Source organism: Mustela erminea, chromosome 11 (assembly GCF_009829155.1).
Source record: "Mustela erminea isolate mMusErm1 chromosome 11, mMusErm1.Pri, whole genome shotgun sequence".
Taxonomy (NCBI): Eukaryota; Metazoa; Chordata; class Mammalia; order Carnivora; family Mustelidae; genus Mustela; species Mustela erminea.
Window position 1 is genome coordinate 56,630,041 of NC_045624.1, and position 26,657 is coordinate 56,656,697.

A 26,657-nucleotide genomic window follows, 5' to 3' on the forward strand; every position below is an offset into this window, starting at 1 on the left:
GTTATTTGAACCTATAGGCTTAGAGAACAACTTAGCTAAATTGAATTGAATGTAAAAACTGCGGCCTGAAAGACTGTATAAGATACTCAAGGAGTGATTTCTCAATGTACTTACCACCTCCCACCTTTTTCATGATAGGGTTTGGAAGTTCTGTGTGGCCATTTTAGAAGGACTGCACCCACTATTTGTGGGACAAATGAGAATCAAATCAAGCTCTACTCAAGGACTATTCCTAAAACTGCATATAATTTATATTTAACACTTTCATAATAATTGCTTAGGTATGGTATGGTATTAGGTGTGTATTGTATGTAAGTAGGTATTGGGTATAGTATTGCATACTGAAACAATTAGAAATAAGTCATAAGAATCAGATAAATGGAATTTTGAGTATCTTTATTGACTATAAAGATGATTGAAGACTATAGATCTGCAGCCCCCTGGACTTCCTAAATTACACTTCTTTGTCACAAATGAAGACCGAAGCAGAATAATCGCATAGCTGTGTGCTTGCATTTCTTCCCCATGGAGTCATGGCTGCTTTCATTGACTGGAAGGGAGACTGTTTTTTGGAGATGTTTCTCTGAAAATGAGAGCTTTCTTCTCTTTGATGAATTGAATAAGCTCTTGGCAAAAGTGAAGGTGAATGATTTTAGACTATTTCCCAGTATTTCAGGGAGGGAGGAAATTGTAGCTTTCTTTGTCAGTAGGAGCCCTAGGAAGCCTTGGAGACTGGAGGGTGGAGAGTCATCTCTCATACACTGAAGTGCTCCACATCAGGTTTTGGAAGAGGGAAGTGTGCTGAGTCCATGTACTTCAAAGTCATGGCAACCTTTCCTGCTCCTTTTCTGAGTGTGCAGGTTTACCAAGGAGTAAGCACAATCGTTTTCAGATACTTTTAAAGTTCTGTAAAAGTTTTTAAATAAGGCGGGATATTGGATGGTGTGCTAGGGTCACTAAAAACTCTTTAGATAATATTAAGAGTCACATGATAGGGTCTGAAATTCCAGTTTGATGTTATATCATAAATGTTCTGATCTGATGTTCTGTTCCAGATTGTAAATCTCAGTGAAATTCACTGCCATAGTAAGGGGACTTCAATTTAAATTCTAGAAAGCCTCCCAGAATTATCTTCAATAATCAGGGGATTAATTAATCATTTCTAGATTACTCAGTTGTGGTCAATGACTATCTAGTTCCTGAATCAAATCTTTCCTATTTTGGCTGTAATTAGAAAACATGATTGTTTTTTCTTTAATATAACTTAGTATAGTTTAATGCCTTATGAATTTGAAGAACAATGCAGGCTTTTAAATAGCAATCTCAAGTAAAATAATTGCATTTAATAAAATCATTTCTTGGTTTTAATGTCTGAATTTTTAAGATTTTTTTTTTTTTTTACTTCTATAAAATGCAAGTTTGAGAGGAATTAATACATTTTCTTATGGAAACCACCTTTTAAAAAAATTCTGCAGTTAACCATCTACAATGTTGATAATATATATGTTTTGCTGATAAAGCTAATTCCATATTTTCTAGTATAAAGATAACTTTTGGAAGGAAAATCACTTAGAGATTTTTGTATTATGTGTTTTTTTTTTTTTTTTAAAGATTTTATTTGCTTATTTGACAGAGAGATCACATGTAGGCAGAGAGGCAGGCAGAGAGAGAGGGAAGCAGGCTCCCCACTGAGCAGAGAGCCCAATGCGGGGCTCGATCCCAGGACGCTGAGATCATAACCTGAGCTGAAGGCAGAGGCTTAACCCACTGAGCCACCCAGGCGCCCCAGTATTATGTGTTTTTTTTGTTTGTTTTTTGGGTGCATACTTTTGATACTGTTTTATGGGTTATTTAATGACATTCTGTTAGGTTGGGTGATGCAGTCATTTGTAGCATCTGTTTTTACTTAAACCTCAAGGCTAAAATAGGTGCTAAGTTTAGACTGTTAGCTTACTTTCCTACTATCATTCTTTGGACAAAGGTTAGTACTTTAACCTTTAATCAGTCTTTCTTATGATAATAATTTTAGAAATACATAGTATAAGCATTTACTTATGTCTGTAAATCTGCTTATCACTAGATAAAACTGAAATATGGGGCCATCTTGAGTCTTAGTAATAGTATCAGATGCAGGACAGGTGAAATTCTGAGGCCACCTTTTTAAAAAAGAAAGAAAAACAAAATTGATGACATGGGCTAATTTGACTTTGTTTTCTCAACTCATCTTTCAGCTTTTGTGGTGCTTGTACTAAATATCAACAGATAGCCACAAAAAGCAGAGGACTTTGAGAACCTTCCTTTTAGTAGTTGAGGCTGACCCTATTTAATTTTTCATAGTTCCCTTCTTGTTATGACAGCAGTTGAATTGTTGTAAGATTATTATAAGATTATTATAAAGTTAGAATTTGATGTTTTTTTATTACGGGTTTCCTGTCTACTTAGTGGTGCTTAGATTTAATTGGTAAATTTTGAATATATAAAATATTGATAGCATTTAGTCAATACTTAGAGTAAAACAGTTCTAAGCCAGTTTTTATCTTACCTCAACTCTGTAATTGTTTTTAAAATAATCAGCCTTTGGGATGTATTTATATGTATTTTTAAATTCCAGTCTAATTATAAGCTATATCTTTTTTCTCCTCTTTTGGCCTTTATTTTCTTTCCATAATCACAAATTACATTACTGTCTCACATTAATTAGTTAATAGAACTATAGAAATGTGTGATTTTAGCTATAGATTTAGATCTCATTTGTCTTTATCGTTGTTTAGTGAACCTACTTACTTAGCGAGGGCTGATTTCTTTGCCTGGGATTCTTTATGAAATATATGAAATATGAAATATATGGAATATATTTATATAAAATCTTTGAAAGGCATTCTTGTATAAATTCACAAAATGCTTATAGTTGTTTTAAACTTCAGAACATAACAAACTGTCAATTACTTGCCTTGCCAAAGTAAAAACTGATTTTTTAGTGAGTGATAAACCATCTATTAAATCTGAAAAATATCTTTGGTTAATAGATATGTTAAGTTATAACAGAATTTTGTTTTTGTTTCTGTAATTGAGTTTTTTCTTCCCTAGGGGCTTTGTGGTTACTCTCCTCTTTGGAAAAACAAACTCAGAGAAGTACCTAGAACAGTGTGAACACTCATTTCTTCCTCCAACGTCAACTGGGATTCCTAAGGTAAATAGGGTAAAGGAAGGTAAAACCTCATAGTCTTGTTCTGTGAAATGATGGTAATGTGATCATTACCAACATATGGCTTGGCATAGGTTCCTACGTGTCACTAATGCTCACTGTAAACTTACGGGACACTTTCTAATCATGCTTAGAAAATGTATCTTAGAAGATTACTTTGAAAACTTGTAGTGTTAGATGTTCAGAGTGGAAATGCAAATTTTAGGAAAAGATAGAAATTTGGGGCCTCTTCCTACTATTGTGACATAGGATTTCAAAAATATGGAAAGAAATAAATTGCATAGAAACCAGAGAAAAGAAAATGGATATTATTTTTTAACTGACTTAAAAAATACAGCTTTCAGTTAGGATATTCAGTATCTATAATTTTAATAATTTAGGCCCAATTATATTTATATCATCTTGAGTGTTGATATTTTTTCCATTTTTTAATATCATAATCTGTAAAATTGGAATTTAGTACTGTAGGTAGGCTTCATACTTGCATTGTCTTCAGTTCTTGTGGTATTGGGATGGTTTGTTTCATCTTGTGTGAATAGAGACAAAGTGATCTGGAGTTGATGCCAGTATCTTAACTTTACAGTTAATAACTTGTTCATTATATGCTAAGATGTAGGAAATGCAGAGATAGAAATATATAGTATAGCTTTATATTGCTGAAATAAAAGAATTTCACCCTGTCCTTGGAAGTTGCATGTTATAATTTGAAGGGTATGTTTTATATATGTATTCATGCTTTGTTTTTTTTGTTTTATTTTTGTTTTTTGTTTGTATTTATTTATTTTTTTTTAATTGAAGAATGTCCCACTACTTTTCACATTATTTCCAGGCCACTGAACGTACTGAACACTACAGAGAAATAGAGAAATTTATTTTCTTTTGTTGCTAAAAATTATCCCTAAATAAAATTAATTAAAATATATTTATTTGGCACTTTGTATGCTGTTTTGGGCTGGGAGGGGGAAGGGAGAAGAGGAGGAGAGTTTTAATAAAGACAACTATTAATTTGATTCACCTGAAACACTAATTTATGGTTTTAAAGTTTCACTGAAATACAGCAACATTGTATCTTACATTTTTTGTTTTTTTTTTCATTCTAAATAATATTGCCGATTTTATGAAATTTTTGAGGATAATAATAGTCTTTTTTTTTTTTTTTTCTGGGTGTCTAGCTGTGTTAACTTGAGAAAGTGTTTGGTTTTGTACAGAGCCTTGAGAAATAAGGTTATTGCCTGACTTGAAGATGGCAGGGAAGTTGCAAGTTAGAAGTAAATATACAGACTTTAAATCAGAGAACTTTGCAGTAAAATGTTGTGATTTCCTTTAAGTGCTTAGAAGAAATGAAACGAGAAGCCAGGACTATAAAGATTGATAGAAGATTGACAGGTGCCAATATTATTGATGAACCTCTTCAGCAAGTGAGTTTTCGTATGTGGTATTTGGATTCCTTATCTTGTGTTGTAAGGTGTATTTCTTTTGAAAATACTAGGAAATAATTTTTGCTATTTATGTAATATGCTGGAAAGTCATTATAATGCTGTTCTTGGATTCTGTACTTAAAGAAGCTGCCTTATTTATGAAATCATTTATAATGAAGTGGTTTATATAGTATTAAAGCCTTTTGTTCGAACTTGCATTTAATAGAAAAGTTTTCTCTGACATATTTGATAATGTTTCTAATTATTTTAAAGTTAAAATGCTCTTTAGCTGATGAATAGGCTTAGTGTTTTGGCAAATCAGACAATTTGTACTATAGTTTTTTAAATAGTTATACCTGATTTGTTTAAAAAATATTAAAAAATTAGAATTAAAAAAATTGCTCTCCAGATATTTTTCATTGATGTTTGATTATATGATTATTATAATGTGTTCTTTAAAATTCTAACATTTCTTTTATAGTTAAACTCATACTTAGTTTAACTGATTTTCAAAAGTAATATACATCAAGTTGTATCACTTGCTGTATTGACTGATTGTATTAAATCAATTTTGTTGATGCTGTTGGCAGTATCAAAGGTATTAGATTTAAGTGAACTTGGGTAATGGGCGATTTGGGACACCAAAATAATTTAAAATTTTTTGAAATTTTTTTTAGCATATTGATCCTTTTGTAATAAAGGCAGTTTTTTTGGTACCACAATTTAGTATGTAAAGAGTATATAAAAATTGGTAAATAATCCTTTTAGGTTTTAGTTTGCTGCTCATAACCTTTTAAATCCTAAAAAGTTGTGTTTTTTCCCAATATTTTTGTTTTAGGTTATCCAGTTTTCCTTGAGGGATTATGTCCAGTATTGGTATTATACACTAAGTGATGATGAGTCTTTTCTTCTTGAAATTAGGCAGACTCTTCAAAATGCACTCATTCAGTTTGCTACTAGGTAAGGTCACTGATCCAGAAAAAGTTAAATAATATTGTTTATACCAGTAAAGAAAATGACTTTTAAGTTGGAGGGGGAAATTATTAATTAGTAATAATTACTAAAGGTGAGTAGAACAGTAGATGATTGTGAGATAACAGATTATAGAACTAGAGCTCTAAAAACCTGTACTTCTTTAGATTTAACCTTTACATTTACAGAATGTTTATTTTATTAAACCCTGTTCTCTCAGTCTGAATGTCAGTGTCTTCCTCAGGGTTTAGTCATGTGACTTTCAACTCACTTATTGAGAATACTTTTTTTTTAATCTCTTACCCAGATACTCTGTTTTATTTGAGTGCCATGGAAATAGTTTCAGTAAAATTACTCTTTTACTTTTAGCACATACCTTATAGAAGTCTCAGTGGAGAGGAAACCAAAGAAGCATAAACCACTGGAGAATATTCAGTTTATTTATTTTCAGAAGGGAGTGTATTTTTATGAGTTTGCTTTAAGAAATTTTTGTGAGATATACTAAAATTCTTACTTTAAAAAACCCATTTAGAAAACCCACTTACATACTGCCTCCTCTGTGACAAAAATATTTTGGTATATATTATTGTATTTAAACCTCTTGATTTTTTTGGGTGACCATTTCATATACAGAAGTGACTTATTTTTGAAAGAAAGGATTTTATGTTTATTTGAATTTGATTTTTTTTTTTTTTTTTAAATTAAAAGATTTTCCTACTAGCCTATAGCCTCAAGGCAGGAAGCTGCATGCCATGGCCATGAGAACATTTTTAAATCTGACTTTGTTATTTTTCAGCCGAGCCTCTTTTCTTCCCTACTTAGGTTCTTGAAATGCAATCTTGTACTTTTGACAATCTTGGAGAATAGAGCTTTGCCCTGGGGCTTTTATTGCATTTTTATCTCTGTGCACGTAGATGTTTCCAGCTCAGGCTGCCCTGTCAGGACTGTTCATCTGTAACTCAGTTAATTCTAAGCTTTGGAGTAGGAGGTTAGTTCCTCAACCTCAGGTCATTACGGAGGCCTGCAGTAATATCTATGGTTTGATTAATAACCTTGTAGAGGTAGATTTGAGCGCCTTCTCCTTTAGTACTAATAGCAGACGTTTATGGAGTAGCCAGCCTTAATTACAAGTGTAAAGTTGCTGTGGAACACAGAAAATAAAGAATAATCAAACTTCAAAAATAGGACTTTATCTCCTTTATTTCATATATATAACATTATTGAGTGTTAGGTATTCATTCAGTCCTATTCTGAGTCAGTCATTCGCTACTTTTTATAGTAACATCATCCTAATGACTGTTTTTTTCCTCCTTTGGGAAGGTGGGAATAGGGGTTCATTATAGATATGTCTGACTGCCTAAGTATATATTGAAATATAACAGATTTTAAACCTGGAAAGAACTTTGAACTAGTAATTGGGAGGCTTCAGTTTGCATCCTGCTCTACTACTTAGCTATGGAACTACGAGCGTGTATTTTGAACTTTTTGAATCTTGGTTTTGCTCATATGTGATATAAGCATAGTAATATCTGCCCTGTTCTGTGTTCCTCACAGGGTTATTGTTGGTATCAGATTCATCTATCCATTCAACTAATATTTTGTGCTTCCTTTGTACCAACCAGATGCTGCAGATACTCCAGTGAAAAAAACAAAATTTCTGATCACTGGAATGTAATGAAAATAATAATTGTGCAAATGTTCTGAAAACTATGAGGGAATTTAGAAATTTAGGTTTTTAATGTCCTCTGACATTTATAATTTCACAAGAGATGAGGAAGCTAAGGTCCAGAAAGATTAAATGATCAGTGCAAAATTATCCGGTGAATAGAGGCAGAGTAAGAATTAGAGTCAGATTATTCCTTTCCTCCATTCTATACCAGATATATTATGATCTGATTTTTCACCTTAGTTTCCCCACTTTTTTTTTTTAACCTTCATAACAGTGCGTTCCCTGTTTTTGATTCCCCCAAATCACTTTTTCTTTACACTTCATGTAGTAAATTGTTTTGTTTTTGGTTTTTCCCTGTTTTGTAATATTGTATGCTATCAAGCTGAATATTTAGGTGATTGCAGGAAGAGTCGAGTTTCTTCCATCCTCAACTGAACTGAATTTATATCTTTGCTTTCTCATTTGCCTTAAGATTTTGGACAAGTTAATCAGCTCCTTTTGAGCCTTAGTTTACTCATTCATTGAGGTTGATAATAACAAAGTGGCTTTTGAGGCTGTTTTCAGGCTTAAAATGATAATGAGGAAGCAGTCACAGAGTATCAGCATAAAATGAAATGCTAATTTTGAGACATAACAGGAGGGAAGGATATACTTAGAGTCTGAAGTCCTCACTTTTGAGCTTTAGTGCTTTTATTTATTAAGCTGTATGGTGTTGAATGGGCAAAACACATAAATTCTTGAGTCTGGTGATAGCCCATATCTACTTATCAGATTATCAGGGTTAAATGACATCACATGTCAGAGAGTACTTTATAATGATAACACCTTGTGTTAACATTAGTACCGGTTACTCTAGTAGCAGTTCAGGGATGGAAACCTTCATAGAGCACTCTTGACTTCCCTGTGGTAGAGGCTGGCTGTGAACTAGGCTGGAGCTTTAGGGATTGAATCTGAGATAACCTGTGTATTTTATTTCTCCTTCAAATAAGATATTATATACAAGACTGAGTCCTGGGAGATTGTATTATAATTCTACCTGTACCATTGAGTTACATTATACTTAAAATTTCTTAACATGTGTAAAATAACAATAGTAATACTTGTAGCAAACTTGTGAGAGTTAAATGAGATGATGTCCAAAAAGCATTTCCTGAAGTATTTGTTAACCAATAAGTGGTATATTGAGTGAGTTACATGTCTTTCTGTGTCTCAGTCTCTCCATCAGTAAAATGGGATAATTCTTCCATTGGGCTCTTGTAATGTTAATCTAGAGGAGTAGTGCATGTCTAACACTACAGGATTTGGTACATAGCAAATGAGTGAGTGTTAACTTGGTTGTTATTGTTATTTCTTGTTATTTATTACCTTCCTAGGATATATACACACAGTTTCTTTGACCTCGTCTTAGTTTGTTTTGTTTGTGGGGGAAGGAGCAGGTAGAGACAGTGTTAAAGCACATACAGTGGAGAGAAAGTCATCATTTGTGTGATACTGAGAGCGGTTTTTATCTAGAGGTAGAATGAACCAGAGTAACTGATGAAGACCTCATGTGGATTGAGGTTAAAACTGGTCTTCAAGGGGTGCCTGGGTGGCTCAGTGGGTTAAAGCCTCTGCCTTCGGCTCAGGTCATGATCCCAGGGTCGTGGGATCGAGCCCCGCATCGGGCTTTCTGCTCATCGGGGAGCCTGCTTCCTCCTCTTTCTCTGCCTGCTTCTCTGCCTACTTGTGATCTCTGTCAAATAAATAAATAAAATCTTAAAAAAACAAAAACAAAAACAAAACTGTTCTTCAAGAATGAATAGTGGGATAGACAGAGGGATGAAGGACATGTTAGGAAAGAACAAAGTTCTGAGAAGGGGAATAAGGTTAGTATGGTAGAAGCAGTAAGGAGATACAAGTGATCAAGGAACCTTATTGCTTTAAGAGGTGTGAAATGTGGCAGCTGTTGCTCTCTGTTCCCCTTAACCCCAAGATTAGCAGAAAGTAGATGTATTCTAATGGCACTGTATTCTTTCTAAAGGGTTTTCCCATGGCAGGAGGAGGTACGGGTAGGCAGATTCCAGAATTCAGTGATTGTAATACTAATGATAGTATTCTTTCTGGAACAAGGGGGGATATGTTTTGAAAATTTAACCATTTTTCTCACTAACCATTTTGCTGTAGAACTAATAGATCATGTGTTTAGACTTGTCCAAAAGGCAGGCATGACTCAAGTAATGGATATTTGCAACAGTAAAGTTCTTTTGCCATTTTACATTCTTTGCCTTTTGAAAACTTAGCTTAAAACTGACTTTAACTAGAAAGGTAATTATTGTCATATTTACTACAATTAGCAAAAATAATTAGGAGCCATTAAGTATTTAAAAGAAGGGGCAGTAAGTTAATGTTTTTGCATGTGTAGAATAGATAAGGGGTTTGTTAATTGTATAGTTATATAATTCACATAGCACACAGTTTACCCACTTAAAGTTAGTGGCTTTTAATATATTTATAGAGTTGCGTACCCTTCATCACAATCAATTTAAGAACATTTTAATGATTCCACAAGAAACCTTGTATCCACTTTCATTCACTCCCTTCCTTCCCCCCAAAGTTTCTAGCTCTAGTCAGCCACTTATCTACTTTATTTCTCTCCGGTTTTGCCAATTTTGGACATTTTATATGAGGGGAATAATACCGTCTGTGTTCTTTTATGACTGGCATCTTTCACTTAGTACAATGTTTTCAAGGTTTATCCATGTTGTAGCAAATGTTATTACTTACTCTTTCCTAATGCTGAATAATATTTCACTGTATGGGCATAAACTACATTTTGTTTATCCATGGACATGTGGACATAGGGATTGTTTCTACTTTCTGGATATTATGAAGAATGCTACTATGAACATTCATATACAGGTTTTACTGTGGACATGTGTTTTCATTTCTCTTGGATATATAGGAGTAGAATTCCTATATCCTGTGGTAACTCTTTAACCTTTGAGGAAGTGCAAATTGTTTTCCAAAGTGGCTGCATATTCTCAACAGCACTGTATGAGGTTCCATGTTCTCCATATCCTTGCTCATACTTGATTTTGCATGTTGTTTTTTTCTTCAAGTTTTATTTATTCAAGTACTCTCTGTAACCCATGTGGGGCTTGAACTCACGACTTTGAGATTGAGAGTCACATGTTCTACTGACTGAACCAGCCAGGTGCCCATGATTTTGTCTCTTTTAGATTATAGCATCCTATTAGGTGTGAAGTAATATTTCATTATGGTTTTGATTTGCATCTTCCTGATAGGTAATGATATCGAGCATCTTTTCATATGCTTACAAGTCATTTGTATAGCTTCTTTAGAGCATGTGTCTTCAGATCTTTTTCCCATTTTTAAATTAGGTTATTTGTAATTTTATTATTAAATGGAGTGTGCTATAGTCAGGTTTTGAAAATACAATTTTATTGGACAGTCACACTGATTTGTTTGCATTTTGTCCATGGCTGCTTTTGTACTACAGTGGTAGTATTGACTAGTTGTGACCCTAGACAGTGTCGTCTGCAAAGCCTGAAATAGTTGCTCTTTGGCCCATTAGAGAGAAATTTTCTGAACCCCGAAATAGTTTTGTACTTATTAAAATATTTAGGAAGTGTTGTTGGGGCGCCTGGGTGTCTCAGTGGGTTAAAGCCTCTGCCTTCGGCTCAGGTCATGGTCCCGGTCCTGGGATTGGCCCCGCATCAGGCTCTCCGCTCAGCAGGGAGCCTACTCCCCCCCCCACCCCCATCTGCCTCTCTGCCTGCTTGTGATCTCTGCTTGTCAAATAAATAAATTAAAAAAAATATTAAAAAAATAAAATATTTAGGAAGTGTTGCTAAACAAATAGGAAATATTTTAGAATAAAAATCATGTAATATAGTATATGATTTTGGCTGTGTAAAAAACTGTCAATATGCATGCATAGGAAAGAGACTGATAGGAAATACACTAAAATATTAACTGATCTTTAGATTGTGGATTTATGGCTGATTATAACTGATGCTGAAAATCAAAAGAAGGAAATTACACTTCATGAAATGAGAATGTATTACTTTTATAGCCACAGATAGACAGAAACATTTGCTAATGAGCAATAAAGATCTCTAGGATGGCTTTTTTTAGACTAAATTTTCCTTTTTCTCCATTTTTTACATTCTTAGGAACATATAAGAATAATTTTTTTTTACAACTATAGATGATGTGTTTTGTATAGGCAGTCACTGTTCCTTTATGTCTTCAGAAAGTGATCTGGAAAATAATGCTTAATATAGTGTTTTGTACATGACAAGTTAGTGAGTAGTCAATAAATTCTTGTTGTGTTCCTGTTTATGATTTACATGTTACTTTTTTCCCACAGAATTTTAATATATTTCACTACTAAATCTAGGAATGTTTCATTCGTCAGGTACATTTTACTAGAAATCTTGTTTATTAAAATAGTTAACAGCATTAATTTTTTTTCATACTTATCATTATACCTAGGAGGATGCACACCTAGCCCCAGGTTATTTATTTTTTTCCTTTCCTGTTTAAGACTTCCAGCTCTGTGTTCTTTACACTCAAGCTCTAAAATAGGTGAGTGTGCTTCACAGGTATTTCTCTAAGTTCTTCATTATATTCAGAGATCCACATCCTTTAGAATATCTGAATCTTTAACATCTTTGAAGCATTGGGACACAGGATGTAGAACTAGACTTCTTATGTAGTGATACATTTCACGAAATACCATTTCCTTTAATGTGGTTATGTAAAACTGCATACCTAAGATTTTTCTCCATTTCTTCCAGTTTGTTTGTAACTTTAAGAGTCAGGAAGTTTTGCATTCCTATTAAGGTAAAGAAAACACTGAATTGAAAATTAAGAACCCTGATTTATTTTTTTAAACAAAATCTTGATCTCACTAGCTATATAATCTAGAATAAGTAATTTAAGTCTGGAGCTGTAATGATCGCAACTTGTAATTATTTCAAATCCGTTGAAGTTCTAAAATACTAAGACTCCCTGGTGAGGTCAGTACTAATCTTGGTTTGTTTTTATTTTGCCAGTCATACCCTGTCGTGAAAACATGGGCTCATATATTCCGTAAAACCTTACATTTTGAATTCCATTTGGGGAGTTATTTTTTATAGTGTCTAATGTTGGTAATTAGATTTAATTTACTTAGGAATTAAAGTACTTTTCTATTACTTTACTAGTAGGAAGTCTTAGAATAGGATCATAATAAAGTTTTTATACCTCTTTATATTTCTGTGTGGTCAGAAAGAATGCTTGATTTCAGACATAAAGGACATTCAGTAGACTAATCTTTTTTTGATGGTTAAGTCTTCTATCAGTGAAAACTTAGAAATTTTTATTTGATTATCCGGATGACTGCTATTCTTTACAGAATGTGGAAAACAATATATTTGTAGTTTTAGAAGTCTACTTTAAATTTCCCCACCATGGTTGATTTTCAACTATTGTCAGGAAGTCACTGAAGGTGGAACTAGAAAAGAGATGTGCACATTTTGCTCTCCCACTTTTTCTCCCCCTCCAACTGTGAAGAGGAGCAGCCAATGAAGGGAGCAGCAATTCCTTGTGTGTTTGCTAATTTAGTTCTTGTAAAAGAGGAATTTTCTACATATATTTGAGGATTATGGTAGAGAGCAACAATAAATTTCATGTAAGTTCAGGAATGTTGTGAAAAAAATGTTACCTTCTTTTATACTTAACCTTATAATTTGATTTTTTAAAGTAATTTTAAAAGGGAAACAAAGGTGCTGTAGTGAAGTGGTTATGGTAACATGTATTATGAATAAATGGAGATTGGAAGAAGGGCAATTCTTTTAATGGGTTTAGATGCAAGTTTACAATTGTGTGCCTTAAGAATCTGCTCAAAATTGAATTTCAGGCTGAAGTTTTTGACATGATAGCAAAGTATTCATTCAAGGGCTCCTGAAGGATGGAAACAAGTAAAGGTTTATGTATTATAAAGAGTATATCCTTTCTAAAAGGGAATTATGAGGGTAAGTTACTGCCTGATTCGGTGGCTCAAGGAAGAAGGGATTCTTCTTTAGGACACCACCTGCTTTCAGCAAAAGATATCTGTGGATCAGTTGATCAAAAGCCCTCTACTGGAATAAAACTCTCCTTAAAATCTTCTCAAAGATGCTTGCTTGTTAAAATCTATACAGAAAAACTAGGAATTTTACTAAAGTTTAAAAAAAAAAAAAAGCCAATTTTTTTTTTTTTTTAACATAGAAGACATATATACACACTATGCAATATATAGTCCCCTTTTTACTGTTTTCAAATAAGGTCTTAGTAGTCATTTCTGAGAAAATATAGTGTGGCATCAGGAACGTAACATTTATTATAGGATTGTTCATGTGGGAAAATCAGGGTTTTTTTGTATGATTTTGATAGAAAAGACCTTTTCCAGGAAAGTATTCTGCCAAGAATGTGAAGATTACGTTTACTGCCAAATCCAGCTACCCACTTCTCTAGTCAGGCAAGTCTACTTATGGTGACCCTTGCATATACCATGCTCATTTCCTCCTTTTGCTCATTCCTAAATCCTTTCTTTCTCCCATTTCAAAGACATTCATTAAGATTAAGATTCATTAAGACTCTGCATTCAGACTTGTTCAGAAGTGTCATTAGTTGTCATGCCATTTAAAAGAAACTGGATACTATAACTGTTGCAGTGTTGTAATGTTTTATTAAAGACAAAAGCCACATTAATATCTCTTGGCAAAACCTTAGTGAAATAAAAGGTCTTAGTCTTACATTGAAAGATTTATATAATTTAAGTTAAAATGAAATATATTCATGACTCTCTCTTTTGATCAGATATTTTGATTTACTCACCAGTTACCAATTTCCCACATACTCTGTGTGTGTGTGTGTGTGTATGTGTGTGTGTGTGTATTACACATGCTTAGATGGGTGTTCAGGTACTATAATCATGGATTCTTAAAGTAAAGTTCTAAGTGTCCTTAAAGAGAACAAACCCTGGGAAGTGAGGTGATTTGCTGAATTTCACAACAAATGAAATGGTGAATGTTTTACTTGAATTAGAGACATATATATGCCAATCCAGTGCTCTTTTACAGAAATCCTTAATTGATTTTGGTGTATTTTTTGCATTACTAGTGATGAGTTGTACATTGCTTATTCCATTGATGGAACCAGTGAAGCAATTTATATAATCTCATTGTCAGCCCACGTGTTTGGAATATTCATTGGATTTTTTTGATATTAGCATTATATAGTTTAAGGATTTAGAAAGGCAAAAAGAGCTCCTCACTTTATGTTCTATTTCAGAACTTTAAGGAGTAAAGAGTTCGTCATAAGCACCTCACGTTGCCTTTCTCCGGGAGGCACCTATTAACAGTGTTTTGACCCTGAAAAAGGAATCAGTAAATCACTATGTATCGAGTGTCTCCAATGTTCAGTACATTATTTAGCCACGGGAGATACCACTGCAGAATAAAACGAGTCTCTTGCTTCCTGAGATTTTTATCAGCAGTTGAGTAGTTGAATTTATCTCACCAGTTAAATTATTTAACTGTAGGTTGAAAGTGCTGTGAAATGTGACAAATTTGGTGCCATGGGAATGTATAACTGGAGATCCATACCTAGGCTGAAGGAATATGGCAGAGAGAGAGAAAGCCGAGGGGCATTGAAGGCTGCCATGTGGAATAGATATTTTAGATGAACTCTGAAGTGGGAATTGTCAAATCAATGTAGGGGAGAGCAGGGAAGTATGTGAAGAGTGGGCAGGGGTGAGCAAACTTGGCGGAGGGATTAGGCTGTCCAAAGGCTCTGAGATAAGAGATATATTTGAGAAATGGAATTAAAGCCTATAAGTCAGTAGAACAGAAAGGAAAGAAGGTGGAAGAGATGGTGATGCGGAAGTAAGCATAGTCCTCCTGGGTATGCAAGATCTTAGAGAAGGTAGTCATGCTTAGCCTGAAAATTGATGGGGAGTTACTGAACAGTTTTTGAATTTCTTATTTTGTACTATCATATTTGTATATTTAAAAAATCACTCTGGTTGCTCTATGGAAAACAGAATGGAGAGGAGACAAAGGTGGATGTGGGAGACCATTTAAAGTAAAAGACCATTTAAAGTAAAAAGGCCAAAAAAAAAGACCATTTAAAGTAATAGAATGCTGGCATTAGGGATTGAGATAAAGGCATGGAAAAATATGTTCAGAGAGGTATACTTGTTTGGTTTTTGCTCTTGTACTTTAATAAAACTTCCTTACTTGCTTGCATCCGTAGTTAACTTCTGTAATTCTTGAAACTGTTCTATCAAGATACATAAGCTTTAGGGGCCTACTATGAATTTTATGTTTTCAAGGTAAGGTTGAATATATTACTGATTCTCTTGGTCATATAGGAAATAATCTTCTCCTCTATTTAAGTTCAGGAAAGGAAAGCTTATAATAGTAATGATATGAAAGTGTAGGTAATAGGATTTATTGTAATAATCTAGGTGCTTTTATTAGAATAGGAATCATGTAGGGGAATACTTTAAACAAAGTGAAAAAGAGCTTTGACCATAAGGGTACTTGGATGGCTCAGTTAATTGAGCATCCCACTCTTGATTTTGGCTAAGGTCATGAGAGTGGGCCCTGCCTTTAGCTCTGCACTGGATGTGGAGGCTGGTTTTGATTCTCTCTCCCCCTCTTCCATCCCCTTACCCCCACTCTAGTGCTAGCGTGTTCTCTCTCTCTCTCTCTCAAATAAATAAATAGATAAATCTTTTTTTTAAAAAAAGTCTTGACTAGAGACATAATTTAAGAATAATTGATACTAAGAGCTCTACTAGAAAACTACATATGGATTAATAGAAGAAAGTATGACTATTAGGTAAATTGAATGACTTTTTAATTGCTTTTTATATTCATGTTCCATTTAGTACGTGTTTATCAGTACAGTCTAATTTTAGAAAGTACACTGTCATGAGAATATTTTCAAATTTTGTTAAGACAGATACCACCAGAAATTGTTAGTAGATGTTTTCCTGATTTACAAAGGGAAGCAATGTACTACTGTTGTTCTTAACCTTCCTAACCTGAAAAAGTTCCTTTGAGTTGAGACTTATATTAAATTTGCACATATTCAGTGGAAGTGAGTCAAGCAAAGGGAAAATAATGATCTTAGGTGGAGATACAGAATACTGTTCCTGGTTTTTTCCACCCTCAAACATATTTGTAGAAATCCCTATTTTAAATTTAAAATAAATTTTATGTATTTTCATTGCTTGTTTATTTTCACTTATTGTCAATGTTATATCCTCTGTAATGAGTTGAGATGGGTTTAAAATGCCTTCTAAAATTAGTAAATTTTATTTTGTTTGAAAACTTCAATAAATTATATAAATAACATTATACCATGAAACAAAACAGATATAATTTGAAAGATTATATATTCAGCTTTCTTCTAAATTTGTTAGAATGAACCTTTTACGGATAAAATGAGCAATGGTCTGTACCAACTTAATTCTGTTATAAAATTTTTAGATGTGGATGATTTTTTTTTTTACCAATAATTCATGTAAAAACTTTTGAAAGATGCTTATACAGATTGTGGTTTTTTGTTTTTTTGTTTTTAATAAGTGAAAAGGAGACTCTAGAGACTGCTAGGTTTAAATTTTCTTTTTGGTTTTATGTTGAGTCCAAGTATTGTTACCAAAGTTAATATATGCTTATGTATGATGGCTCTTGTAGTATTTTAAGTAATGTTAACCCCTTCTCAGGTTCCTGAGTACAGGTTACCTTTTTAATGTTAATTTGTTTTTGTGTTCATGTACTTAATAATTTAGTCTTTCTTCCCACATGTGTAACAAAATTATAGTTGTATATTTAAAAAAAGATGAGTGTTAATAACTTATGTTTTTGAAAATAGGCATCTGTTATATTCCTCAAAGCCATTAACACCTTTACGTTTTCTCTCAAAATGAGACAGTAATCAAGTTAATTTCTTCACTAGCTTCTTTATTATATATGTTTGGGTAAATAACAGTGAATTATAGTATACTTTTTCTTTGCTCCTCTGCTGCCCAGCATCTTCATGAATAAATAGATTCTTTTATCTATTTGGTATGTTCCTAAAAAGGTAAATTAATTTGAGTGCTAATTTAAGGAAAATTCACCAAAAAAAAAAAAAACTTGTTTAAAAATATCAATCCAAGGAGAGGTGTATACTGCTTTTGGCTTATCTGTTTTATTTGTTACTATTTCACGGGATGGACTAAATTAGCATTTTTTCTTGAGGTTTGTTACTTTTAAGGTAGAGTAATAGGTAACTTAATAAAATTAATAATCACCTTTTTCATGAGTATTGTGGTATTTTGTATCATTCTTTAAGACCTATTATTCCAAATGGTCAAGTGTTCAAGTGCTAGTATCTGCAAACAGAAACCACTGAGACTCATACCAAAGGTATTTGGTTCAGAATTGGGCTGTATAACTAAGAAGAATGTAGAGCATTCAGAAAGGGTTCAGAAAGAACCAAGAAGTGTCTCAAATGCTCTTCTAAAAGCAAGGAAAACCATTTGGAATCCCTAATATGTTCTGTCTGGCTGAGAAATACATGATATACTTGGGGTCAGAATTTTAGATTGAACTGGAAAAAAGTTTTTCTTTGTATTTTAAGCACTTACGTAGTATTTTAAAGCCTTGGCACATAAAATACTTAAAATAATATTGTTCAAAGACTTGGCCAAGTAGATTTGATATACCTTGGGTCTTGTGAAAGGAAAGACTGAGATGTAATAGAAATTAAGTAAACAAAATCTTAGTGTAAATACATTCAATCTCTCTGGTAATGGTGTTTAATTAGTCATTAAAATTAACTTACTTTAACTTTTTGATAAAAAAAATTATATAATGCTTTTATCTAATGTGTTTTTTATAAGGTCAAAAGAAATAGACTGGCAACCTTATTTTACTACACGTATTGTAGATGATTTTGGCACACACCTACGAGTATTCAGAAAGGCTCAACAGAAGATAACAGAGAAAGATGATCAAGCAAAAGGTAATACCTTTATTCCCTTTGAAAATTAGGACTTTATTTAAAATATGTCTTTATCATTCTTTATGTCTTATTCTTTGCTTTGTGCAGGTACAGCAGAAGATCTGGTGGATACTTTCTTTGAAGTTGAAGTTGAAATGGAGAAGGATGTTTGCCGTGATCTAGTGTGCACTTCTCCCAAAGATGAAGAAGGTTTTCTTCTCAGTTTAACTCTTTGGAGAATAGTAACCGTTTATATTGGTTAGAGACAAGTTAGCAGAGCCAGGAAACAAAATACGGGTAAAGGGTGAAATTATTCTTACAGGATGGGTAGCATAGTATAGACACTGTCACTAGTCATCTTAATTTTTAACTCTTAAAAGTAGTTTTCAGATTTTTTTCTCTGTTTTTAAAAGTCATCTTTAAAATTTAAAGATGGTAATTAAAGATTACTTCTCTTCTTTTAAAATAGAGCAGGCACAAACAATTTATAACTAAATTTACTTTTTAGGATATATAGTAATTTATCTTCTCCTTTAATTTATCAATTCTACTTCAACAGTATACCTATTACCCTAAAATATTTTCTAAGAGAATGAGTATAATGATTTCAAATACATTTTATGGGGTAGAATGGACTTGTCTTTTCTTTGTGAGAGGTTAGACTGGATAAGCTTTCACTGAGGAGGTTATCTTTTCCTAGTTTTGTAGCCTCTCAGAAAGAGTCTTTGCTACTTGGCGCATTTTGGATTAACAAGATCAGCTATATAATTCTGTTCCCAGCAAGTGTCAGCATATGTACTACAGAGAAGTTGTTCTAGTTGTGGAAATTGTTTTCTTCGATTTTTAAATTGTACTCTTACTCTCCTTTTTCTTCTTTTCTTTATATTTACACTACTGTTGAATTTTTAATTGTCATTTCATTAACACTGGCATGAAATAATAGCTAAGTATAAGAAATACAGTGATTTGTAGTACTTTCATGTAAATCAAGGAAGTAGTAAAGTAGAAGAGCATATTCTTTTTCTTTTCTTATTACCTACCAGGATAGTGGAGGTTCTTTCTTGAAAGAAGAATTAGAAGTATATTTTAAAATATGCAAATAGCTTGTAAGTACACAAAGGTAGTGTGTAGTAGAAGTGTAGAGTACGTGGTACAACCATAACTGTTTTGGGGCAAAACACTTTGATAATTGAAGTTTCTCAGTGATTCAAAAACACAGTAAAACTGAGCAGAATAAAAAAAAATTAATTTGATTAGTGAATCGTTACTGTTTAGAGAATAATGAAAAAATTTAATCAATACTGATTTGTACTAATTAATTATTAAAATAAGCTGCTATAATTGGGAAACTACTTATTTATGCCTTTATGTGTTTTTTTAATCACAAATCGGTGGAGATTTTATTTTCTAATGTTATTATAGCTAGCTTTTTCATTTCTAGGATTCCTAAGGGATTTGTGTGAGGTCTTATTATATTTATTGCTACCTCCTGGAGATTTCCAGAACAAGATCATGCGATACTTTGTCAGGGTAAGCAAGCTTAAACTCATATCAAATAAATGGCTATAAAGAAACTTTGTATAGTAATTCTCAAAGTATTGGTTTCAGGACCCCATTAAATTCTTAAAAATTATTGAGGACCTCAAAGTGCTTTTGTTCACATGGGCTTTATTTATCAACATTTACTGTATATAAGTTAAAACTAAGAAATTTTGAAACACAAGACTATACAGGCACACATTCCATTACTTGATTTCTATCATCACACCATCATGTTCCTTTTTGAAAATATCACTCTGTGCTTGTCTCCTTCCATCCCCCAGAGATCCCTGGACAATACTTTGAGAACTGTTTGACTTAGAGTTCAGTACGGGGATTTTGGGTTATAGCAAAGATACGTTTTAAATTTTGTTTAATATAGCTTTACCTATAAACTTACTGGAATTAGGTTAATTAAAATAACACTTTTGGATAGAAACTTACAAAAAAAAAAAACAACTAAGCAGCTATGATTCTACTTCTTATAATTAGAAAACGAGTTAAAGTAGATGAGAACAGTAGTCTTGGACTTTTTATTCCCCCAATATAAACATCAGAGTAAAATTCTATATACAGGGGCACCTTGGTGGCTCAGTCAGTTAAGGGGCTGCCTTCAGCTCAGGTCATGATGTCAGGGTCCTGGGATCAAGTCCTGCATAAGGCTCTCTGCTCAGCAGGGAGTCTGCTTCTCCCTCTCCCTCTGCTTGTACTCTCTCTTTGTGTCAAATAAATAAATAAACAAGTAAATCTTCTTAAAAAAAATTTTATGTACAGATGTAAAGGAATAACTCTTTTGTTTTGATTGCTGGTTGTGACTGAGATAATGCTAGCTAGTTAGGTACAACCCTTATGCTGGTTGAATGGGTTTTAAGTGTCTAATTTATATGAAAATGAAAGCTTAGGATCTTTTTGTCTGCCATCCAGCAAAATAGATGCCAATTCCTGAGGTGTGCTTTTATACTCGTATGTTATTATTTAAGCAATACCAACAATTTCTTAGTACCTACTTAACTTGAGTTCGGTACACTTAAGTAGGGTAGTGGTGCTGTGAATTGAGTAGTAAATGCTTGGTTTTAATGGGAAATACCTGATAAATGATGTATTGTTAAGACCAATCATTTGGGCTAGTCATTATTAAGGGCAGTAAATACCTGACACGTCTATCTGTAGATTCACCTCTGCCATTGAAAGAAGACACTGCTAATCAGTTACAGTACTCATTTGTGTTGAGTATTTGTTTGGCAGCAGAATCTTTGTCTACCTGGTTCACTAGACAGCTGCTACTGGGCAGTGTCTCAGCAACTTTCACATGGCTGGCAAACTTTTCCCTCTTGAAATTTTGTCTTTGCTTGCGTTCCATGTCATTGCTGTCCTGATTTTTCTCTTCCTTTGGTCTCCTTTTTAGTTATTTTTACATGTTTTAACTCCTCTTGTATTTAACTTTCAAATTTATAAGTTCTTTAGGCCTGAGCCCTCTTTTTTGCTCATCCATTCCTGTGGCTTTAAATACTTTCCAAGTGCTAGTGACTTTCCAATTTATATCTGTCGTACAGACTTTCCTTCTGAACTTTAGCTGCCTCTGACTAGCTGCTCACTGAAATTGCCATTCAATTGGCTCACAGTCCTTTTAAACTTTAAATGTTCAAAATGGAAATCTTACTCTTGTTTCCATGTCCTGTCTTGCCTTTTAGTCTCCTCTCCATCCTAGTAAAGGCTGTGACCATCCGGCAAATATTTCCCATCTCGAGTTCTTCCAGAGGTTTACAAGGACTTTGTTTACCTTTCTGGTCTTTGTGCCATGCTGTCACTGTATTCCAACTATGCTGTCTTCTCCAGAAGTGCCATTTTCTCCCTACTGTAGGGCCCACCTCGTACTCTTTTTTTTTTTTTTTTTTCTGGTCAAAATGATTCCCCATATTCTCTTGGCTAAGTTATATTCACCCCTCATATCCCACTTCTTCAGAAATGCCGACCCTGATCACCCAATCTAAAGTGCCCTCATAATTCCCTATTACTGTAGGTAAGTACATAATTTTTTTTCCTTCAAAGCATATATCATATTTTAATATTAAAATTTACTTACTTGATGCCTTCCCCCTCCCTGGTAGTACTGTAAGGCCCATTAGGACACAGGCCCTATCTGTATCATCATCATGTACCTCGTGGTTATCACAGTGCCTGGCACATAGCACATACCCTGTCAGAGAATTAGTTTTTTGTTTTTTGTTTTTTTTAAGATTTTATTTATTTATTTGACAGATCACAAGTAGGCAGAGAGGCAGGCAGAGAGAGAGAGAGAAGGAAGCAGGCTCCTTGCTGAGCAGAGAGCCCAAAGCGGGGCTCGATCCCAGGATCCAGAAATCATGACCTGAGCTGAAGGCAGAGGCTTTAACCCACTGAGCCACCCAGGTGCCCCAGAGAATTAGTTTTAATGAGGGGAAACTTTTTGCCCTTCTTGCTGAAGGTGCACATATTACTGCGGCTCCTGAAGATGAAGCTGACTCTTAGGAGACATGAATGAAGATCTGCCTTGTTACATGAGGTTATCATTTAAAGCAAATAGGATTATTTAAAGAGCAAATATGTTTTGCTGTAGATTGGTCTGTCTTTATGGTTGAATCTGATTGTGTGTAATTACAGAGTCCTGCATTCAGCAAATCAGGTTTTTCTCTTGTAACTTGGTAATTCTTTATCAGTTTTCTTTTGTTGGTAATTTAAGTTTTCCTAAAGATGGTTTTGTTTAGATTAAATAACATTGTAAAGAGTTCTTACTTCTTTCCTTTATATGGATCTTTTATAGAAATTGTACAAATCATAGCATTTGACTACAGTAATTGCTGTTTAATTGTCTTGCTTTCTGTCCATTACCACGCTTTATTTATTTAAAGATTCATGGCCTCAGTGACTTTGTAGCTTTTAAGCCTTCATATTTGACAGCTGGTGCTTGTCTTAAGGTAGAAATTACATGGCTATGGCTACTTATTTTGGAATATTTAGAGCTCTCACTAGAACCTGTATAGAAATTGTTAAGTCATATGATTACATCTTGACTAACCAAACCCTTTCATGAGGCAAATTAGAAGATCAATGTAATTTTCTAAGACAGGCTGACTAATAGCATTGACTAATGAGAAGCATTAAATTTATTCACAGTTATTCCCCACGTGCTTTTTATTTCTTACTTTGAAAAGAAACTTTCGAGAAACATAGTTTTGTTTATGAATTTTCTCCTTACAAAGCACATTTTTAAATTTGAACATATGTGGCCAGAGAGAATTTGAAGGAAAGAATTATGTAAATAATATAATTTTTAAGAAGTTGGAGACTAAAACTAATCTTAAAAGAATAAACAATTCCTCCTCCTCCTCCTCCTTTTAAAAAAGATTTTTATTTATTTACTTGAAGAGAGAGACCGTGAGAGAGGGAATACAAGCAGGAGTGGGAGAAGGAGAAGCAGGCTTCCCACTGGGCAGGCAACCCGATGCAGGGCTTGATCTCAGGACCCTCGGATCATCGGATCATGACCTGAGCTGAAGGCAGATGGCTGACAGTTGAGCCACCCAGGCACCCCTAAACAATTCCTCATAATTTGAGATTGTAAGATGTCTCAAAAGATACTTCTAAAAGTTAACGGAACATCCCACATTCGATGTAGAGATTACTGAAAAAAATTAATTAGTAAAAATAAATAAGAGGTGCCTGGCACCTCTTGGTAAAACATGCTACTCTTAATCTGGGGTTGTGAGGTTGAGCCCCATATTGGGTGTAAAGATTACTTAAAAGATACAAAGAAAAGAAAGTAAGTAAATAATTAAAAGTTTCTGGAACCTTCATGATTGCCTTTTGGAAATGTTAATTCATCATTGGTAATAGTTTTCAGAGACTTACACAGCTTACAAAAGTAGAGTTTATATAAAATAGCTCTCTAAAGGAAAATAAAGTGAATGCTGCTTTTTATGAGATTATATCATAAAATGGACCAGATAAGTTAGAGATCTTGACAAAAGGAATAAATTGGCCCTTTAATTAGAAAAGTAAAATATTCTGTTAAAATTACAGTCACTTAGTCTTTTTCCAGTTTTCTTTAGAAATGGTATTTCATAGATTTATGTATCAGCATGCATAAAAGAATAAAGATTAATAATGGGTGAAGTTGTGGTATTAATAGAATCAGCACTAAACTCTTCATTTCCATCCCTTTACTATTTATGTAATGCCTGCCATGTTGAGGAATATGACCTTGAGTAAATAGTTTTGAAGATTGACAAATTAGTAGATGACTTGACAGGTGTCATTCGTATGCTGAACATTCCTAGATAGTGGTAGCGTTTCTAGAAGTAGAAAACAGACAGTTACATAGAGGATGATAAGTGACAAATCCCATAAATTCAGGGCATGGGTATATTTTAAAAATGAAAATACAAAAATACTCAGCTGAAATGATCAAGGCTTTTTCAGTTGGAGATTTTATTCTGTAGTCAGTCCTGGGAGGAAGAGCAGGATATTAGTAGGTAGGAGCACAAATAGCTATAAAAAATGGGAGGATCTATTCTAGAGAAAGATGAATAATTAACATACTATTTTATTTTCTATTAGGAAAGATTTCAAACACAAACAAGTATAGAGAATAATACAGTAGACATTTATTTACCAACTACCCAAATTTAACCAATGTTAATGTTTTACTTTAGTAGCTCTGTTCCTCTCTTGAAGGTAACTACTGTTCTAAAATTGGTTGTGTATTTTTTTTTATTTTTTATTTATTTTTTATTTTTATACTTCTAATATAGATGTAAGGATTCATAAATACATATGGTACCTTTTTTGTTTTGCCTTTTTAAAAATTGATGTAAATGCTAACATACTACAGCTACCCTTTGGTTTTTTCCACTCAACACTAGATGCCATTGTGGAGATATATCCAGGTTGGTATAGGTAGCTTCATCTCACTTATTTTAACTGAGGTGTATTAGTTCATCTTTTTATAAGATTGTTTTGGCTTTCGGGTTTAACGTGTATCGTACCTTTCTTAAGTAACAGCATTGTGTTATTTACATTACCTAGTGATTTGATAAATATATTAGGTTAAATTTGTTTTTGTTTTTTACAATTTTTGTCCAGGAAATTCTTGCACGAGGAATTCTTCTTCCATTAATAAATCAACTCAGTGATCCTGATTATATTAATCAATATATCATATGGATGGTATGTACTTTCTAAAATTATGACTCTGTTTTTAAAACAGTTTTTTTGAAATTTAGAAACAGTACTTGGAGAGCAGGAAGATCAAGAAATAATTTATTAAAGAAATTAGGTAAAAATATGTTTAAAGATAATCTTTATATTTCTCATATTTCTGTTTGCTAATATGTTGAACGTGCAGCCAAATTCTTTTTAAGATGTTTGTTAATAAGATAATCCTGTTACAATTTTGGTGTTGTTACTACTTATTTAAATTAAAAAGAAAAGGATATTTTACTGCCTGAGTGGATAGATGATGAGTATTTTAAAAAGTTGCTGTTTGCTTTTAAACAGAGCTTGTGGTCTGAACTACTTAATAGCATGTGCTTTACATTTTTATACCGTATAATGGAGGAAAGTATGGTAAAAGGAACACTGGACTAAGAATGGGAGGAAGTGTGTTCTAGACTTGTTTCTACAGGTTGCTTAGTGTGTGTATAAGTAGCTAGTTTTCTGTAAGACATAGCTTTCTCATCTGTCAGACATATTAGAGGGTTAGTGATTACTAAGTTTACTGGGTCTAATTATTTTTGTGTTTGATTATATATGCTTTTCCTCAGTAAATTCATAGTTAAGAAAGAGTTGTAAATGGGCTATTGCTGGGAGTTCTTTGTTATATGCTTCTAGATCGTTGATTCATTTTCTTGAAATAGAATTTCTTCACCACAGTTGTCTTCTATTAACTCAGTCTAGCTTTCTTAGGAAAGAATTTCTTGTTCTTTGTTTCTAGTAGCCATTATCAAACTGGACATTGTTTTGGTGTTGTTGCTGCAGCAATTTTTCTCTCTCCTACCAGATTGTGGGTTACCTGCAGGCAGAATTTGTTTTGTTAGCTTTGTATTTCGAGAGCCTTTTTTGCAGGCCATACAACTGGTTCTTCATTTCCTTTGTCAATTTTTTTAGTGTCCTGTTGGGCTCTATGAAAGCTTTAAAAACATGCATATCTGCCTAGTTAAAATTTTTGAAAATGCATATCCTTTGGTTAGGAGTTATACTCATGAAATTCATTCTTAAGTAATAATAAGTAAGTTTGAAACAATTTATATTTAAGGACATTAATGGCAACATTGCTTTTAAAACTAAAAAATTGAAAGCAATTTAAGTGTTCTACATGGAGGATTAGTTTAATAAGTTATGGCATATTGATAAAATAGAATACATGAAGCCATTAAAAAGAATGATAGTAGTGTATCTTAGTGTATCTTGAATAATGAAAAAATGCTTATATATATATATATATATATATATATATATATATTTAAAGATTTTATTTACTTGAGAGAGAGAGAGAGAGTGTGAGAGAACAAGATCATAAGGGGGTAGGGGCAGAGGGAGTAGCAGGCTCCCCACTAAGCAGGGAGCCTGTTGTGGGACTTGATTCGAGGACCCCAGGATCATAGGAACATGCCCTGACAGAAGGCAGACACTTAACCAACTGAGCCACCCAGGCACCAGGTCCTTATTTCATTTTGCATTATGTTTTAAACTAAACTAAACATATTTTTTATATGAAAAGGATAACCAGAGGTGATGTGTGTGTAGAGAATGCTTTTTAAAAAACAAATATATAAGTAATTATATTCTTACT

General features: G+C 33.3%; 1 protein-coding gene and 1 long non-coding RNA gene across 4 annotated transcripts in view; one reads left to right on the plus strand and one right to left on the minus strand.

Annotated features, from left to right (window-relative positions):
- Positions 1–26,657, plus strand: part of SNX13 (sorting nexin 13) — a 129,955-nt gene that overhangs the window by 46,073 nt on the left and 57,225 nt on the right. For all 3 annotated transcript variants that reach the window (XM_032303919.1, XM_032303917.1, XM_032303918.1), the window contains exons 3-9: positions 3,088–3,190; positions 4,534–4,623; positions 5,462–5,583; positions 18,189–18,310; positions 18,398–18,499; positions 19,731–19,819; positions 24,950–25,033. In XM_032303919.1, coding sequence (XP_032159810.1) covers positions 3,088–3,190; positions 4,534–4,623; positions 5,462–5,583; positions 18,189–18,310; positions 18,398–18,499; positions 19,731–19,819; positions 24,950–25,033 — 712 coding nt within the window. The remainder of the gene's footprint in view (positions 1–3,087; positions 3,191–4,533; positions 4,624–5,461; positions 5,584–18,188; positions 18,311–18,397; positions 18,500–19,730; positions 19,820–24,949; positions 25,034–26,657) is intronic.
- Positions 15,423–21,876, minus strand: LOC116568510. Its single transcript, XR_004276654.1, has 3 exons — positions 21,811–21,876; positions 16,450–16,454; positions 15,423–15,435 (listed from the first exon to the last, which is right to left on the minus strand). It is a non-coding gene; the product is annotated as an uncharacterized LOC116568510 (long non-coding RNA).